Source organism: Hemiscyllium ocellatum, chromosome 4 (assembly GCF_020745735.1).
Source record: "Hemiscyllium ocellatum isolate sHemOce1 chromosome 4, sHemOce1.pat.X.cur, whole genome shotgun sequence".
NCBI classification, from domain to species: domain Eukaryota; kingdom Metazoa; phylum Chordata; class Chondrichthyes; order Orectolobiformes; family Hemiscylliidae; genus Hemiscyllium; species Hemiscyllium ocellatum.
Genome location: NC_083404.1, coordinates 73,778,947 through 73,799,044, shown reverse-complemented (window position 1 = coordinate 73,799,044; position 20,098 = coordinate 73,778,947). Strand labels below are relative to the sequence as shown.

General features: G+C 45.0%; 1 protein-coding gene across 1 annotated transcript in view; it reads left to right on the top strand.

Moving 5' to 3' along the window:
• LOC132815212 (lipoxygenase homology domain-containing protein 1-like) overlaps nt 1–20,098 on the top strand; it is a 202,642-nt gene that overhangs the window by 53,294 nt on the left and 129,250 nt on the right. The window contains exons 5-6 of the mRNA XM_060824026.1: nt 1,486–1,661; nt 2,144–2,354. Of these exons, the coding sequence (XP_060680009.1) occupies nt 1,486–1,661; nt 2,144–2,354 (387 nt within the window). The remainder of the gene's footprint in view (nt 1–1,485; nt 1,662–2,143; nt 2,355–20,098) is intronic.

Here is a 20,098-nt window from a genome sequence, read left to right as displayed (position 1 = left end):
ACCTGGCTTTCAAACCGGAACTTCATCAATAAACACATCAATTTGGACCCCATTTACTAACCTCTTAGAAAAAGAACAAGAAATGATATCACCCACCTTAAGACACCAAGACACATAAATAGAAAGTGGGACAGAACACCAGCGCTTCACCAGAGGCTCACTGATGATGATACTTAGCATGGTGATGAAATGTCTGAAAACAAACTCACCAGCTCAGTAAGCAAACTTACAACCTGAGAGTGTATTCTTCTCAGAATCCTTGAGTCCATTGACATTGAATTTTTTTGCATATGCTGCCTTTTTAGGCTTGATGGAGACAGTAGTCTGGATTAGGTAATAATCAGTTCAGTGATAGGATTAGGGTTAGTTTCAGTACCTCTCAGTGTGGATGATGTGAACACCATTGTGGTCCCTCACTAGAATGATGATTTTGATATGAAGTATTTGTTATGACCAGCAAGTGGTGGGCGGCACTGTGGCACAGTGGTTAGCACTGCTGCCTCACAGCGCCAGAGACCCGGGTTCAATTCCCGCCTCAGGCGACTGACTGTGTGGAGTTTGCACATTCTCCCCGTGTCTGTGGGGTTTCCTCCGGCTGCTCCGGTTTTCTCCCACAGTCCAAAAAATGTGCAGGTGAGGTGAATTGGCCACGTCAAATTGCCCGGTGGGTTGCGCTTCGGCGTGGACTTGTTTGGCCGAAGGGACTGTTTCCACACTGTAAGTATCTAATCTAAAAGAACATCCTACTGGTGTTTACCTTCACTATCCCTTCCTTTCCAATTATGCACTTCTTCCATTTTACGTGAACTTCCCCCCCCCCAATTAGCTGTGTTGAGATTGATTAGATTAGATTACCTACAGTATGGAAACAGGCCCTTTGGCCCAACCAGTCCACATTGACCCTCCGAAGAGTAACACCCTCTGGCTAATTAACAAACACTATGGGTAATTTAGCATGGCCAATTCACCTAACCTGCACATCTTTGGACTGTGCGAGGAAACCGGAGCATCCGGAGGAAACTCACACAGACACAGGGAGAATGTGCAAACTCCACACAGATAGTCAGCCAAGGCTGGAATCGAACCTGGGACCACTGAGCCACCGTGCTGCCCTTTTAATTGTTGAGTTTAATCTCCGTGCACGGTAAAATAAGACTCCATTCAAATAAAACTCCATTATTTTGTTTTCACTTGCAAAATGACAACTTCATATTTTCCCATCTGTACTCTATTTGCGAACTTTTTAGTCCACTTAACCTATCAATAATATTTCTGTAAACTGTTTGTATCCTTCTCACAACTTGCCTTTACACGTATTTTTGCGTCATCTCCAAATCTGGCTACAGTAAATTTGCTTCCTTCTTCCAAGTTATTAATACATTTTGGTTAAATCAAATGGCAAGATATTAAATTAAATTGAGCCTTGTTTCAAGAAATTGTTATTGGAAACAAATGTTTGCTAATTTAAATTTAATTTTCCTGTAGGTGAAAGACTTACTGTCAGACCCAAGGGTGTAATGGAGCAGTCATCAGATATATGGTTAATGGATATCTCAAGTTCAGATGTGAAAAATAATCCTGGTCTGCAGATAATAATAAATGTTTATGGGAAAGACGGTCAGAGGATGTTCACAGTTGGAATTGCAGATGAGCTGACACAAGTAAAGGTGAAATATGTATTTTGCACTCTTGGGTTCTGTTCTGTGTTAACCTCCTGAAGCTGTTGATTCATAACTGGAATAACTATTCACAGTCACATGTAAGTCAATCAGCAACAACTAGTTGACATATATGTCTGAACCTCAGGAGTGAGTTCTGGCAGGCTAAACAGCTCTAAGAGGTACATATATCTATGCAACAGTCGATGTCTGCATGCAAGCAAGATTAAGGGTTCGGGTTCAACCTCTCTCTCACTCATTCAGAGACACCACATCAAAATTAGAACACTTACCACCATCTAAATTGTGGTCAGCTCATTCGCCCTGGGCCTGATATCAAACCTGGGATGATTCTGGTCTCTCAGGCTGAGGACAAATGTTAACCCTGCCAAACCAAAGGGAAAGCTCATTGGCTCTAACATGTTTCAGTAGTTTTTCACAGAGTCATTTTTTAAAGATTTGAATTAATTCCTCTTATGTTGTAGGCTGAATTGGGAGGTGTGGGATTAGTTTACAAGCTTCGTGTTACTCCCAAAGCCAATGGCCGGAGGCAGCCGTGGAAATTAGATTCCATCAATCTGAAGCGTACTGCCACGAAAGAGGAGCTATGGTTTACATTTAATTGGTGGATTAAACCCAATGTCATTCAAGGCAAGGAACTGCCCGCACTGAATCCTTTGGAAGATCCACTTCCTGGTAAGCAAATATAAATCTAATTTTGTGTTTTTTTATTAGCAATCTATAAGTTTTGTAATTTATTGTCACCTATTAACAGCAGTATTTCGCACACAAACATAGTTAATTTTTACAGTCACTATTTCCTGCACAGTGAAGGGAATTACAATTAGCCAACTGTAAGTTGTATCTTTTCTTGCTAGCAGTTGAACTAATTGTCTGTCACAAGTGCTGACTCTTAGATCACAGAGAACTAGGTATTTCTTTATTTACGTTTCAGATATGTGTAATGTAATGACCAATATAATGTCAGTTTTTCCCTCCAATGTGATGATTTGCAAAGAAAACAGTTTCAGTTTCACTTCTCCGTGCATATTTTGGAGTCCAAAATCCATTTTATGATGATATGTATAATATATGGTATTAACGATGTCTTTCTTGCCAAAACACATCCTGCTTTTGTTTGGACCTCATTATGAAATCAATCAAATCTACATTCTTACGGTCATTTCACCTTTGGATCACAGACATCACAACCCTTTTGAGATATTAACTGAAAATACCGAAAGTACTCAACAGAGCACGAAACATCTGTAGAGAGAAAAGTACGATTAAAATTTCAGGGTGATGACCTTTTGTCAGAACTGAGATGTTAGAGATGTGGCAGTTTTTAATAAAGCACGTGTGCAGGCAAAGGGAAGAGTGGACAGTGAATAAGATTATTCCAGAGTGCAATAGGACCTTGATCAGGTGGAGCAATGGGCTGAGAAGTGGCATATAAAGTTTATTTCAGCTAAATTAGAGATGTTGCATCTTGGTAAGGCAAAACCTATACAATGTCGTTAAAATGTGTAGTTGGAAAAATCGTAGCAGGTCAGACAGCATCGGAAGAGCAGGAAAGCTGACATTTCGGATCCAGACTCTTCGTCAGAACAGGGGAGGGGGAAAGGAACTCAGAAATAAATAGCGTGGGGGGCGTGGGCCTAGGAAAATGGTAGGTTGGATGGTGATAGGTGGAGACACGTAGCATGTCATTGTGATTGGTCAGTGGGAAGGGGAAGTGGTTAGGTAACAATGAAGATGGACAGGGATGTCAGGTCAGGGATGTGGGGAGGAAAGGGAGGGCTGGACATTGGATGAGGCTGGTTGTGGGGAGGTTTTGAAGCTGGTGAACTCCATATTGAGGCTGTTGGACTATAAATTTCGAAGGTAGAATAGGAGGTGTTGTTCCTATATGGCCTCATTTTGACAATAAAGAAAGTCCAGAATGGACATGTTGCCAAGGAGTGGAAGGGGGTGGTGAAATGGCTGGTATTGATTGGAGCATACAGAGTGCAGATGCTCTGCGAACTGATCCACGAGACTGCACTTGGCCACTGTGATGTAGAGGAGACCACTTCGGGTGCAAAGGATGCAATAGACGTGGTTAGAAAAAGAGCAGTTGAATCTTTGCCAGAATTGGAATAATTGTTTGAGGCTTTGGATGGAGGTGAGAGGGGTAGTGTCGTAGGGGCAAGTGTAACACTTTGTGGTTTCGGGGAAAGATGTGAGCAGTGTGATACCGAGTAGGGAATCATGGGGTGAATGGGCCCTACAGAAAGCAGATAGGAGTAAGGAAAAAATATCTTTTCGGTGGTGGGGTCTCACCGTAGGTGGTGAAAATGGCAGAGGATGGTGCGTTTAATTTGGAGATTGGTGAGGTTATATGTGAGGACCAGGAGGACTCTATCTTTATTGTTGCTTTGTGGGAGGAGGTTTGAGTACAGAGGTCAGGGAAGTGGAGTAGATATGTTTGAGGGCATTATTAATCATGGGAGAGTGGAAAGTTTGGTCCTTGAAGTTAGGAGGACATCCTGCTTTTTCTGGAATAGAATCTCTCATTCTGGTAGCAGATGCGGTGGAGGCAGAGAAATTGGGAGTATGGGGTCACATTTTTCCAAGAGTCATAGAGATGTACAGCATGGAAACAGACCATGGGCAATTTTTTCATGCTGATCAAATATCCTAACCTAATCTAGGCCCACTTGCGAGCACTTGGCCCATGTCCCTCTCAGTGTAAAAAGTGAGGTCTGCAGATGCTGGAGATCAGAGCTGAAAATGTGTTGCTGGTTAAAGCGCAGCAGGTCAGGCAGCATCCAAGGAACAGGAAATTCGAAGTTCGGGCATAAGCCCTTCATCAGGAATGCCTGATGAAGGGCTTATGCCCGAAACGTCGAATTTCCTGTTCCTTGGATACTGCCTGACCTGCTGCGCTTTAACCAGCAACACATTTTCAGCCCATATTCCTCTCAACCCTTCCTATTCATATACCCATCCAGATGCCTTTTAAATGCTGTAATTGTACCAGCTTTCACCACTTCTTCTTCCATATAGACATCACTCTGTGTAAAAACATTGCCCTTAGGTCCCTTTTATATCTTTCCCCTCATCCTGAACCTATGCCTTCTAGTACTGGACTCCCTCACCTTAGGGAAAATACCTTGTCAATTTATCCTATCCATTTCCCTCATGATTTTATAAATCTTCCCTTAGCCTCCCTTAACCTCTGACATTCAAGGGAAAACAGCCCATCTATTCAGCCTCTCCCTATAGCTCAAACTCTATAACTCTGGCAGCATCCTTGTAAATCTTTTCTGAACCCTTTCAAGTTTCACAACATCCTTCCGATAGGAAGCAGACCAGAATCGCATGCAATATTACAAAAGTGGCCTAACCAATGTACTGGGGGTAAAAAATGAGGTCTGCAGATGCTGGAGATCACAGCTGAAAATGTGTTGCTGGTTAAAGCACAGCAGGTTAGGCAGCATCCAAGGAACAGGAAATTCCAATGTACTGTACTGCCGCAATATGACCTCCCAACTCCTGTACTCAATGCTCTGACCAATAAAGGAAAGCATACCAAATGCCTTCTTCACTATCTCTCCTACCTGCAACTTGCAAGGAACCATTGCAAAAGACTTCAAGGTCTCTTTTTCAGCAACACTCCCCAGGACCTTATCATTAAGTGTATAAGTCCTGCTCTGATTTGCTTTTTAAAAATGCAACACCTCTCATTTATCTAAATTAAACTCCATCTGCCACTCTGGAACTCATTGGCCCATCTGATCAAGATCCTATTGTACTCTGAGGTGACCTTCTTTGCTGTCCTCTCCTGCTCCAATTTTAGTGTCAAGTGCAAACTTCTTAGCTGTACCTCCTATGTTCACATTCAAATCACTTATATAAATGATGAAAAGTAGTGGTCCTTGTGGCAGTCCACTGGTCACAGGCCTCCAGTCTGAAAAATAACCTTCCATCACCACCCTCTGTCTTCTACCTTTTGAGCCAGTTCTGTATCTATTTGACTAGTTCACCCTGTATTCCATGAGATCTAACCTTGTCAACCAGTCGCCCATGAGGAACCTTATTGAAGATCTTACTGAAGTCCATATAAATCACATCTACCGCTCTGCCCTCATCAATCCTCTTTGTTACTGCTTCAAAAATTAATTCATATTTGTGAGACATGATTTCCCATGTACAAAGCCATGCTGGTTACTCCGATCAGTCCTTGACTTTCCAAATGCATGTAAATCCTGTCCCTCAGGGTTCCCTCCAATAACCTGCCTACCAATGATGTCCGGCTCACCGGTTAAGAGTTCGCTGGCTTGTCCTTACCACCTTTCTTAAATAGTGGCACCACGTTAGCCAACCTCCAGTCTTCCAGCACCTCAACTGTGACTAACGATGATACAAATATCTCAGCAAGGGGCCTAGCAATCACAGCTTCCCACAAGTGATCAGGTCCTGGGGATTTATTTTGCATGTTTCAAGACATCCAGCACTTCCTCCTCCGTAATATGAACATTTTTGAAGATGTCACCATCTATTTCCCACATTTTATGTCTTTCATGTCCTTTTCCACAGTAAACACTGATGCAAAATACTCATTTAGTCTCTCCCCCATCTCCTGCACATCCACACATAGGCTGCCTTGCTGATCTTTGAGGAGCCCCATTCTCTCCCTCGTTGCCCTTTTGTTCTTAATGTAGATTCATATACCCATCTAGATGTCTTTTAAATGCTGTAATTGTACCAGCTTTCACCATTCTCCTTAACCCTATTTCCCAAAGCTATCTCATGTCCCCTTTTTGCCCTCTGATTTCCTTCTTGAGTTTAGTCCTACTGCCTTTATATTCTTCTAACGATTCAGTCCATCTCTCTTGGCTATACCTAACATATACTACCTTCTTTTTCTTAACCAAACCCTCAACTTCTCTAGTCATCCAGCCTTCCCTACACCTACCAGTCTTTCCTTGCACCCAAACAGAAATCTACTGTCTTTACATAGAACATAGAACATTACAGCGCAGTACAGGCCCTTTGGCCCTCGATGTTGCACCACCCTGTCATACTAATCTGAAGCCCATCCCACCTACACTCTTCCATATGCCTGACCAATGACGACTTCAATGCACTTAAAATTGGCGAATCTTCTATCGATGCAGGCAAAGCATTCCATACCCTTACTACTCTCTGAGTAAAGAAACTACCTTTGACATCTGTCTAATATCTATCTCCCCTCACTTTAAAGTTGTGTCCAGTTACTAGCGGCGTACAGCAAGGGTCGGTGTTGGGTCCACTGCTGTTCGTCATAGAACATCTATCTAACCCGCTGATTATCTTGTATGTCTCTATTAAGTCACCTCTCAACCTCCTTCTCTCTAATGAGAACAGCCCCAAGGCCCTCAGCCTTTCCTCGTAAGACATTCATTTCAAACCAGGCAACATCCTAGTAATTCTCCTCTGCACCCTTTCCAAAGCTTCCACATCCTTCTTATAATGCGGTGACCAGAATTGTACACAATACTCCAAGTGTGGCCGTACCAGAGCTTTGTACAGCTGCAGCATAACTTCCTGGTTATGTAACTCAATCCCTCTATTAATAAAGGCCAAATCACTGTATGTCTTAATAACCCTGTCAATTTGGGTGGCAACTTTCAGGGACCTGTGTACATGGACACTGAGGTCTCTCTGCTCATCTGCACTCCCAAGAATCTAACCATTAGCCCAATACTTTGCATTCCGATTACTCCGTCCAAAGTGTATCACCTCACACTTGTCCACATTAAACTCCATTTGCCACCTCCCAGCCCACCTCTGCATCCTGTCTATGTCTCTCTGCAATCTATTACATCCTTCGTCACTATCCACAACTCCACTGACCTTAGTGTCGTCCGCAAATTTACTAACCCACCCTTCTAAGCCCTCATTCAGGTCATTTATAAAAAATGACGAACAGCAGTGGACCCAACACCGACCCTTGCGATACGCCGCTAGTAACTGGACACCAAGATGAACATGTTCCATCAATTACAATCCTCTGTTTTCTTTCAGCAAGCCAATTACTGATCCAAACTGCTATGTCTCCCACAATCCCATTCTTCCGCATTTTATATAATGGCCTACTGTGGGGAACCTTATTGAACGCATTGCTGAAATCCAAATACACCACATCAACCAGTTTACTCTCATCTACCTGTTTGGTCACTTTGTCAAAAAAGTCAATAAAATTCGTTAGGCACGACCTACCCTTCACAAAACTGCGCTGACTGTCCCTGATCAAATTATTCTTTTTAATCAAGAGACAGATCTCAATAAAACATACAACCAAGAAAGAACCCATGCTACTCACTACTGTAGACTTACAGCAAGGTTACATGTTAAAACTATGCACTTATCTGTTCCTGTGCTGTGAGCTCTCCCACACAAGTTCTTGCAAGATCAGTGTGAATTTCACTGTTTGTTAATTTTTCCTAGACACACTCCGACATCCAGAGATACATGAACTCAAACAGCAAAAGCTGTAACTGTGCTGATTTACAGCTGTGTCAGTTAATAATGCAGCTTTCTCTCTCTCTCTCCCTCACTGATCATGTGGTTGCTGCCTTTTGTCTGTCTTCCACCTTTTCAAATTGTCATTGTTTTGATCTTTTTTCTCCAAACGTCCCTAAACAATGCAACAGCATATATAACAGTAATTACTGCTCCTGAAATTTGAGGAAATCACCTCCAACACCAAATATACCTCAAAAAAAGGAGTAGCTTATACAAGCCACAATTTTTTCCCAACCTCCACCTTGAATTACCCAAACTCCCCCACACCATGCCACTGAGAATGTCCATTACTCTGGGTTTATCAGCCCCATGCTATGCTGCTGACAGTGTCCCACTTTGAGTTTATCCACCCATGCTTTGCCATTGAGAGTATCCCACTCCGGGTTTATCAGCCCACATTGTGCCGCTGAGAGCGTCCACCACTCCAGGTTTATCAGTCCACAGTGTGCCACTGAGAGTGTCCCGCTAGTCGAGGTAGCTGTTGGAGTTGATGGGACTGAAATAGATATCAGTATTAAGTCAGTTACCAGAAATGGAGTCGGAGGGGTCAAGAAGGCAAGGGAGTGTCCAAGATGGTCCAGGTGAATTTGATTTTTGGGGTGGAAGGTGTTGATAAAGTTGATGAACTGTTTGAGTCCTTGTGGGAGCACAAGCTGGCACTGATACAGTCATCAATGTAGGGAGGAAAAGGTGGGGAATGGTGCCAGTGTAGCTGCGGAAGAGGAACTGTTCCACATATTGTATGAAGAGGCAGGCATAGCTCGGACCCACATGGGTGCCCATAGCCACCCCTTTGGTTTGTAGGAAGTGGGAGGAGTCAATGAAAAATTGTTGAGGGTGAGGACCAGTTCTGCCAAGCGAATATGAGTGTCAGTGGAGGGCGACTGATTGGGCCTGCGGGAGAGGAAGAAGTGGAGGGTTTTTTGGCCCAGATATAGAGAACATGGGCCAAGTGTGGAGCTAGGAGTGAGGACAGAGACTGCTTCTGGAGTGGGTGTGTGTACAGAAGTGGTCATGTGAACAGAAGCTGGTGGCAGCATCAGTGGAAGCAGCTGGAACAACCCCATAGTTAACAGTGCCAGGCAGATTCAGGAGGAAATCTTGGATGGGGGTAGGGGATAGGGGTGGTTGAGGAGGTTGAGAAGTAAGTACGAAGAGATCTCAGGGGGTGTCTCTTCCACTGCAACTCCCAGTTATCTCCTCCAGCCTGAAGTTGTTTAAACAATCCTGCTTCTACAGCCCTGTCTCCTTCCTCAGTACCTGCCCATGCAACCAACTTATCCCCCTTGGACTCCAGACGGCATACAGACCATCTGAATTCAGATCAAACCATGATAATCATTATCTATAGTACCTCTGGAGTCTTCAGAAACAATTCTCCCTGTGGGTCCACAGTCGCAGCATATGCCGACATCTCCTCACTACTAATCTTACTAGTCAGCCTTATCCCAGCTCAGGGCCTCTCTCTCTCAGACCTGCAGATGATTTCTGCTGTTTTTCATTCTTAGAAGGATCCACACCCTCAACAAATGCTTTTTCTCCACCTTATTGGACATCAGAGGTCATAAGTACGCCAAACTATCTTGTACTTACCTCCAGACATAGAGCTCCTCAGCCACTCTAGACCCTGACCCTATCCTCAACCACCTCCTGAATCTGCTAGGCACTATTAACTACACTGTTGCTCCAGCTGCTTCCACTGACATGGCTGATGACATAATTTCTGCTGCTGCAAATGTGTTGCTGGTTAAAGCACAGCAGGACAGGCAGCATCTCAGGAATAGAGAATTCGACGTTTCGAGCATAAGCCCTTCATCAGGAATAAGAGAGAGAGAGCCAAGCAGGCTAAGATAAAAGGTAGGGAGGAGGGACTAGGGGGAGGGGCGATGGAGGTGGGATAGGTGGAAGGAGGTCAAGGTGAGGGTGATAGGTCGGAGTGGGGTGGGGGCGGAGAGGTCAGGAAGAGGATTGCAGGTTAGGAGGGCGGTGCTGAGTTGAGGGAACCGACTGAGACAAGGTGGGGGGAGGGGAAATGAGGAAACTGGAGAAATCTGAATTCATACCTTGTGGTTGGAGGGTTCCCAGGCGGAAGATGAGGCGCTCCTCCTCCAGCCGTCGTGTAGTTGTGTTCTGTCGGTGGAGGAGTCCAAGGACCTGCATGTCCTCGGTGGAGTGTGAGGGAGAGTTAAAGTGTTGAGCCACGGGGTGATTGGGTTGGTTGGTTCGGGCGGCCCAGAGGTGTTCTCTGAAGCGTTCCGCAAGTAAGCGGCCTGTCTCACCAATATAGAGGAGGCCACATCGGGTGCAGCGGATGCAATAGATGATGTGTGTGGAGGTACAGGTGAACTTGTGGCGGATATGGAAGGATCCCTTGGGGCCTTGGAGGGAAGTGAGTGTGGAGGTGTGGGCGCAAGTTTTACATTTCCTGCGGTTGCAGGGGAAGGTGCCGAGGGTGGAGGTTGGGTTGGTGGGGGGTGTGGATCTGACGAGGGAGTCACGAAGGGAGTGGTCCTTGCGGAACGCTGATAGGGGAGGGGAGGGAAATATATCCTTGGTGGTGGGGTCCGTTTGGAGGTGGCGGAAATGGCGGCGGATGATACGTTGTATGCGGAGGTTGGTGGGGTGGTAGGTGAGAACCAGTGGGGTTCTGTCTTGGTGGCGGTTGGAGGAGCGGGGCTCAAGGGCGGAGGAGCGGGAAGTGGAGGAGATGCGGTGGAGGGCATCGTCGATCACGTCTGGGGGGAATCTGCGGTCCTTGAAGAAGGAGGCCATCTGGGCTGTGCGGTGTTGGAATTGGTCCTCCTGGGAGCAGATGCGGCGGAGACGAAGGAATTGGGAATATGGGATGGCGTTTTTACAGGGGGCAGGGTGGGAGGAGGTGTAGTCCAGGTAGCTGTGGGAGTCAGTCGGTTTATAATAGATGTCTGTGTTGAGTCGGTCGCCCGAGATAGAAATGGAAAGGTCTAGGAAGGGGAGGGAGGAGTCTGAGACAGTCCAGGTGAATTTCAGGTCGGGATGGAAGGTGTTGGTAAAGTTGATGAACTGTTCAACCTCCTCGTGGGAGCACGAGGCAGCGCCGATACAGTCATCGATGTAGCAGAGGAAAAGGTGGGGGGTAGTGCCAGTGTAGTTGCGGAAGATGGACTGTTCCACATATCCTACGAAGAGGCAGGCATAGCTGGGGCCCATGCGGGTGCCCATGGCAACTCCTTTAGTTTGGAGGAAGTGGGAGGATTGAAAAGAGAAGTTATTCAGGGTGAGGACCAGTTCAGTCAGTCGAAGGAGGGTGTCAGTGGAAGGGTACTGGTTGGTGCGGCGGGAAAGGAAGAAGCGGAGGGCTTTGAGTCCTTCGTGATGGGGTATGGAGCTGCCCACAATCACATGATGATTGTTGATGCCACCAACTGTATCGCTACTTTTGTCCTTGTGACCACTCCTGTACACCTACCCACTCCAGAAGCAGTCCCCATCCCCACTCCTTGCTCCAGCTCCACATTTAGCCCCAGGCCCAAGCCTTGCTGGGTATTCCCCATCCACACAGACCTCCCCCTCACTGAGGATGAATGGTCAGTCCTCAGCAACAGGCTCACAGTCATTCTCCTATGTCCACACATCAACAAGTTCCACATACGTCTAAATTTCGAACAGATGTTCCACCACCTCCGTGCCTACTTCTTCGAACATGAATCCATATCACCCTCTGAAGACCCTTTCTCCCTCCTCCAACAAGCCCCATCCTCCTGGGCACCATTCCCTGGCCTCCTACCCTCCCTTGACCTCGTCATTTTCACCTGCCATCACAGCATCAGTTACCTGATACTTTTCACCCCTCTTACCCAGGCCAATCTCTCCCTATCAGAATGGACAGCCCTCTGCTCCCTCTGCTCCAACCCCAACCTCACTATTAAACCTGCTGACAGGAGGTGGGGTATTAGTACTACATACTTACCTCTACTTCGCTGAGGTCAGACACCAACTCTCTGGCACCTCTTCCTATCATCCCCTTGATCATGACCCCACCTCTGATCACCAAACCATCATGCCCCAGACCAACAACAATCTCATCACCTCAGGAGATCTCCCATCCACAGCCTCCTACCTAATAGATTCCCATCCCTGCAATGCCTGTTTCTATCTCTTACCCAAAATCCATAAACATGACTGTTCCAGTTAACCCATTAAATCTTCCTGCTCCTGCCTCACTGAACTCCTCTCCTCTTATTTCGACTCCTTCCTCTCCCCTTTGGTCCAGGTACTCCCCACCTACGTTTGGGATACAATCCATGCCCACCTTCTCCAAGACTTTCAATTCCCTGGCCCCCAACACCTCACCTTCACTAGGGACATTCAGTCTCTCTGCATCTGTATCCCCATTGAGTAAGGCTGAAAAGCCCTCTGGTTCTTCCTGTCCTGCAGGCCCAACCATCCTCCTCCCCTGGCACTCACATTCACTTGGCAGAACTGGTCTTCAGTCGGATAATTTGGGTCTCAAATTGATGTCCTCAACTTAAATCGATCAATTACAGAGACATGAATAAAGAGTTTTTTAAAGTAGCCTCAGAAAATTATTTAATCAGATATTGCTTAACACTCAATAAAAATTTAGTCCAGTCAAAAAGAAAGTGTTCCATGCGAATGATGCAGCAGGTCAATGATGCGCTTTTCCAGCAGCACATTTTCAGCTCTGATCTCCATCATCTGCAGACCTCACTTTTTCCATGCGAATGATGAACATGTCATAGCTAATAAAAGCAATTAAGGAATGCATCCAGTCAAAAACGAAGGCTTACAAGTAATGAAAATTTGTGGTAGATCACAGGAGTAGGAAATGTTTTTGGCTAGGTCCAAGTTGATGTAAGTGTTCTTGGTGGATTTATGGCCATGGGGCCTAGCAAGGTCTCTAGCATATCTTTAGAGAAAGCTCACTTTGTTAATTAACTACCTAGCCTCTGTGACACCCATCACATCTGATTCCAGCCACATCTCACATGCATCATTCCTGAAGCAACTTGCCACTCAAAAGACTGGCATCCCTTGCACCCATATCATCTTTAAAAGACCACTGTGCATGTAGACAAGCAATGCTATTCTGAAGCTTGCTTTTAATTCATTCATGAGATGTGAAATGCTTAATCCAGCATTTATCATGCACCCTAATTGGCCAGAGGATAGTTAAGAATCAAACACATTGCTGTGGGCCAGGAGTCATAGCTTTCTTCCCCATAGAACATAGTCATAGAGTCATAGAGATGTACAGCATGGAAACAAACCCTTCATTCCAACCTGCCCATGCCAACCAGACATCCCAACCCAATCTAGTCCCACCTGCCAGCACCCAGCCCATATCCCTCCAAACCCCATCCTATTCATATACCCATCCAAATGCTTCTTAAATGCTGCAATTGTACCAGCCTCCACCACAACCTCTGGCAGCTCATTCCATACATGTACCACCATCTGTGTGAAAAGTTGCCTCTTAGGTCTCTTTTATATCTGTCCCCTCTCACTCTAAAGCTATGCCCTCTAGTTCTGGACTCCCCGACTCCAGGGAAAAGACTTTGTCTATTTATCCTATCCATGCCCCTCAATTTTGTAAACCTTTATAAGGTCACCCCTCAACCTTCGACGCTCCAGGGAAAACAGCCCCAGCCTGTTCAGCCTCTCCCTGTAGCTCAAATCCTCCAACCCTGGCAATGAGTGAACCAGATGAAATTTTCCTGACAATAAGCAATAGTTTTATGTCATAATCAGACTCTTAATTCCAGATATTTATTGAATTCCAATTCCACCATCTGCCATGGTGGGGATTTGAATGCAGGTACCCAAAACGTTTCCTAAGTCTTTGGATTAATCATTCAGTGATAATACCATGAGACTAAATTTAAATTGCACAGATATTTTGGAGGGGTTGTTGTCATGAGACCTAGTGAATTCTCTCACCAAATCTTAACAAACTCAATTCATTATTTATCAACTTAGTCGCTATGGCATCCACAATGGCACTCAGTCTGGTGCAAGGTTGTCACTGGGTGAGTGCTATCTGCAAGGTACATGGTGTCGAAAGAAATGTCGATGACATTTCCCACAGTACTCTGGTAAGTGCCCCACAGTTGTTTTAGCTACCTCATGTTCAGTCTATCTTTGCTACAGTTTCTACCTTCCAAAAAGACTCATGTTCTAGCACTCACTGGTTTATTTACTGCATGCAATACGTTACCTCATATGCTGTTGCATCTGCCACAGCCCCCACGCCACACACACATATACATACACACACACACACTCCTAATTCCCTCAGAAGACCTTTCTGTCACTTTGGGGGTGTGGGTGCCCAACATTCAGCTGCTCAACCCCTATGAGGACAGAATCCTTTAACTTGCAGGAAAAGACTGAAATTGCACCTGCAGGATTGTCAAGATATTCATGTTACATCAACTGAGTAAGTACTACTCGAGAAGAACAAAGAAAATCTACAGCTCAGGAACAGGTCCTTCAGCCCTCCAGGCCTGTGCCAATCTAAATCCACTGTCTAAACCTATCACCCAATTCCTAAGGATCTATATCCCTCTGCTCCCCACCTACTCATGCATCTCTCCAGATGCACCTTAAATGAAACTACCATGCTTACCTCTACAATCTCTGCTGGCAACGCGTTTCAGGCACCTACCACCCTCTACATGCCACTGCATGTCTCACAACAACCCTGCTGTTAGTCACATTCATTGCACATTATTTCCAACCACTGGCTGCAATGTCTTCTCTCTTTCTTTTGTGTCTTGCTGGTATCACCAGCATTTCCATAAACTCAACAGAGGAAATACACAGCTCTTCCAGAAGCCACCTATTGAACCTCTGAAGACGAAAGTACCAAAGTCTTGGAGGAAGCATCAGCAATGCTGGCTGTTGCCCCCTCTCCCAACTCAGATACTGTCACCTTTGTGGGAGTGGTCATGGTAGAGAGTGAGGGATCACAATCTGTTGAGCACCTCATTGTGACTGCTCTGTAGCTGGTTGATGAAGAAATGCCCCCGATATCTGGCAGTTGTACAATTGCCAGAGACAAGACAACTGCACATCCTCAGGCACGAGAGGTCCCTGTGGTGTTCGGAATTGGGGACATCATACAGCAGAGAGGCGCCTTGGAGGTTAAAGCCAAGGACAGTCAACTTGCCTTTGACAAGATGGCCCTCAGCATGTCTGGTTGTTTTGTTTGTTTCTTTCTTTTCTTTCTCCCCCCCCCCCCCCCCCCACCAAACCAAAATTCCAGAGTTACCTGACCAATCCTCCCTGGCCAATGGATTTCACTGTTGAGCAACTGCAAAGATAGAGCGTGTGGTAAGGCATAGTGAGAGGGAGAGGAAAAGAAAACTAATCAAGGGAATTTTGGTGGCACGACTTGTAAATGATTGAGAACCTTTATTCACCGTCATGCCCACATTTGAGTTTCATGGATGAAGGACTGTGCTGAGAGCCTGTCTTCACTTAAAGGATCCATATCCCTCTATTTCCTTCCTATTTATGAATTCGTCCAGGTGTTTCTTGAATGCTTCTACCACCACCTCCTCTGGCAGTGCATACCAAGAACTCAACAACCTTTGTGTGAGAAACTTGCCTTGGACATCTCTTTTAAACTGCGTTATGGGGAAGTAAAAGGAACAAGGTGTGAGGGTGGCATTGGGTCATGCTGATATCTTTTCCTCTGCTCATATAACATTCACAAAAGTGTCACTGTCAATCAGCTGTCCAGCAGAATCAATAGTAGAATAGTGCAATACACTGAGGAGAATAATGCTTTACAGATCTGTGTTCTATATTGTGCATAGATCCATGTGCAATATTCTTTCGCTTTAAAAACCCTATCATTAGTGGGTGCTGCAGCCCCCTCCCTCACAGGTTGAATCACTAATTCAGCCCACTCCAGATGTGGTTGCGGAATTTTCTTCCTTGTCACATATTCTCAGTTTCCAACACAATGGAAGGTGACAGTGCACACTGCTTGGTCAGTGGCTTCCACCCTCCACCTGAATGCACTGATAGCCCCCAGATATCTACAAACCCTTTCTAGTGGCTTACTGTGTAAACACAGTCATCACAGCTCCCCAGTCTACATGTACCTTCACCTGTCCATCCTTCTCATTCTGTCTCTGGCATATGAGATGATCATGCCAGGTGAGGTCAATACACTGCCCCCGCCAAAGCTCCCTCCCACATTTCCAGTCATGCTTTATCATGTCTGGATATTATAATGTTCCTTTGCAATTAGATTGTCATAGAAATCTATGAAATTCTAACAAGCTAGAAAGGATCAACATAAGGAGGGGATGTTCCCAATAACTGGAAATTCAACTATGATCAAAGAACAATGCATTTTGCCCTTCCATACTAAAGCTGTCTTCACTTAAAGGATCCATATCCCTCTATTTCCTTCCAATTCATGAATTCGTCCAGGTGTTTCTTAAATGCTTTTACCACCACCTCCTCTGGCAGTGCATACCAAGAACTCAACAACCTCTGTGTGAGAAACTTGCCTTGCACATCTCTTCTAAACTCCATTCCCACCTCTTTCCTCCACCCCCCCCCCCACACTAATTGACCTATCCACCCTGGGAAAAAGGCTCATATTATTCACTCTATCCATGCCATTCATAACCATATAAGCTCCTTTCAGGTTCCCCGTTAACCTCCTGCGTTCCAGAGAAAACAAACCCAGTCTATCCAACCTTATTCAAAGCTTAAAATCCTCTATACCAGGCAACATCCTGGTCTACCTTTTCTGTACACTCTCCACATACTTCTGGTAGTGTGGTGACCAGAACTGTAATATTCCAAGTGTGGCCTAATTAAAGTTCCATAAAGCAGAAGAATAACTTGCCTGTCCTTGCACTCTATGATCCTTCCAATGAAGGCAAGCACGCAATAGGCCATTTTTACTATCTTATCTACCTGTGCTGCCATCTTCAGTGATCTGTCAACCTGCATACCCAGATCCCTCTGCATCTCCATACTGCTAACAGTTGTGCCATTCACTGTATAATTTCCACCTGTACTTGACCTTCCAAAATGCATCACCTCACATTTGTCCAGATTAGTCCAAAGCCAAGTGTCACAATCTCAGGGTATGGGATAAGCTATCTAGGACTGAGCTGCGGAGGAAGTTCTTCATTCAGAGAGTGGTAAGCCTGTGAAATTGTCTGCTACTGTTTCAAACCAATACATTGAATGTTTTTAAAAAGAAGTTTGACGTAATTCTTACAGATAAAAGAATGGAAGGGTATGGGGACAAAATAAGAACAGTATTCCGAGTTGAAAGATCAGTCATGATTATATTGAATAGCAGTGCATGCTTGTAGGGCTGAATAGCCTATTCCTGCATTTATTTTCAATGTTTCTACATTTAACCTACATCGTTTAGACCTCTAAGTTTCTGCCTGATACTTCAATTAACAGTAATGTGTTAGAACAGCTGGACTAAACATACTTCAGCTCAGGGCATCAACCCCATTTCAACCCCAAGGCATCAATGTGGATTTCACCATTTTCCTCATTTTCCCTTTCCCCCACCTCACCCCAGTTCCAAACTTCCAGCTCAGCACTGTCTCCATGACTTGTCCTACCTGCCAATCTCCCTTCCCATCTATCCAATCCACCCTCCTCTCTGACCTATCACCTTCAACCCCACCCTCATTCATCCAATGTACTCTTTGCTACCTTCCCCCACCCTCCTCCCTGATCTATCACCCCCACTCACCTATTGTACTCAATGCTACTTTCTCTCCACCCTCACCCTCCTCTCATTCATCTCTCCACTCTGCAGGCACTCTGCCTCTATTCCTGATGAAGGGCTTTTGCCCGAAACGTCAATTTTCCTGCTCCTCGGATGCTGCCTGAACTGCTGTGCTTTTCCAGCACCATTCTAATCTAGAATCTGGTTTCCAGCATCTGCAGTCATTGTTTTTACCATACTTCAGCTCAGTAAGGATAACAGAATAACAACCATCCAATTGCTTTATGAAAATGATGAAAGTAACACATCAATCATTGTACATATTATTGTCATTGGAGAGTTTATATTCAAGAGATGAACTGTTAATTCTTGAATAATTATATATGCCACACTAGGTTCTAAATGGCTCTTCACTGACAATAAATCAATAGGTGCAGATTTAGCAGAAACTTGTGAAACATTGCAGAAAAATTTTGCATCTGAATCAGTTTCATACTTCTTTGAAAATGATTTAATTCAAATACTACATGGAATTGGATTTGACTTGATTTATTATTATCATATATACCTAAGTACAATGAAAAGTTTTGTTTTGCATGCAATACAGGAAGATCATATCATACAAAGTCCATTAAAATTATAGAAAATGTTATTTACAATGTTACTGGTGCAAGAGAAAGTGCACAAAGAGTGAGGTCAACATTAAATTTGAAATTTAAAAAGTTCATTCAGAGGCTCATGACAGCGGGGAAGAAGCTGTTCTTGAATCTATTGGCCCGTATGTTTAAGCTTTTGTATCTTCTACCCAATGGAAGAGGTTAGAAGAGATTATAGCCAGGATGGGAGGGGTCTTTGATTATGTTGGCTGTCTTTCCAAAGGAACTTCCAAATCTCCACACTCCTCGCCTCATCCCAGATCCAATTCGATGACGCCCTCTTGTCATGACCTACCTGTCCATCTTCCTTCCCATCTACCTACTCCACCCTCCATACTGACCAATCACAATCGCCTCTCACCTGCAACCACCTATCGCCATCTCACCTACATTTCACACCCCCCTGCTGGGTGGAGGAACATAGTACTGTGATCTGATTTTCCGAAGTGCAGATGGGGTATAGAGCAGTAGGCATCTTTGATGGTTGTGTGGCAATGATCAAGTATTTTTGACCCTTTGGTAGGACAAGAAATATGTTGACGGTATTTTGGTGGCACACTCTTGAGGTTGGCCTGAATGAAATCATCAGATAAAATGCATAAGACCTTGGGGTATTCTCAAGTCATTTGTAGTAGTGTATATTTCTTCAAGAGAATACTTCACTTCCACATGAGGTGGTATGTAGACTGCTGTCAGGATAGTAGAGGTGAACTCGCATGGCAGATGGTAGGGATGGCTCTTCACTGTTAGGTATTCTTGGTCAGTGGAGCACTAACTCAAGGTCACAACATCTGAACAATTGAAAGTTTTGATAAAGAGACAGACCCCACCACCCCTTGCCTTGCCTGAGGATATCATGTTGTCCACGTGATGGATAGAGAAACCTTCTAGTTGTAAGGCACAGTCAGGTTTAGCAGGAGTGAGCCACATCTCTGTAAGACAGAGCATCACAGCAGTCTCTCAGTTCCCTGTGGAAGGTAAGTCTTGCTTTAAGATCAACTAGTTTGTTTTCAGTACCTTGGATATTTGCCAGGAGTATGCTGAGGAGGGAGACATGAAAGCACATTGTTTCCTGGTAAGGTGTCTGCTTCTGGTCGATCTTGGGCATTGGTAATGGAAGTCTGTGTTTTTGGGAGATAAGAATGTGTTCCCAATGAGGTCCTGGGTATGGGCTGTAGCCACTAGAGCTCCGGGGGTTCTTGGAGATGACTCCATTGGGCCTCCACGTTGTCTGGTCTCCTTAGGGCCCGTTGTCATTCCTATGCTAATTTGGCCTCCTTGGCATCAGAGCAAGCCTCCTCAGAGTCTGGTCTCTGTGGGATCAGGCATCGTTTCTGGTTGGTTGTGACTTGATTCCAGATTGTCTCAAAGTGATGAACGTCTGGCCTACAGGAAGCCGGGAGATTTACTCTAGGCTTGCTAGTCCAGCACCAGTAATTAGGCCTAAATGATCATGGAGTCTTCAGACCTGCAGGTAGATTTAAGTGAGCATTATGATTTTTGAGAAG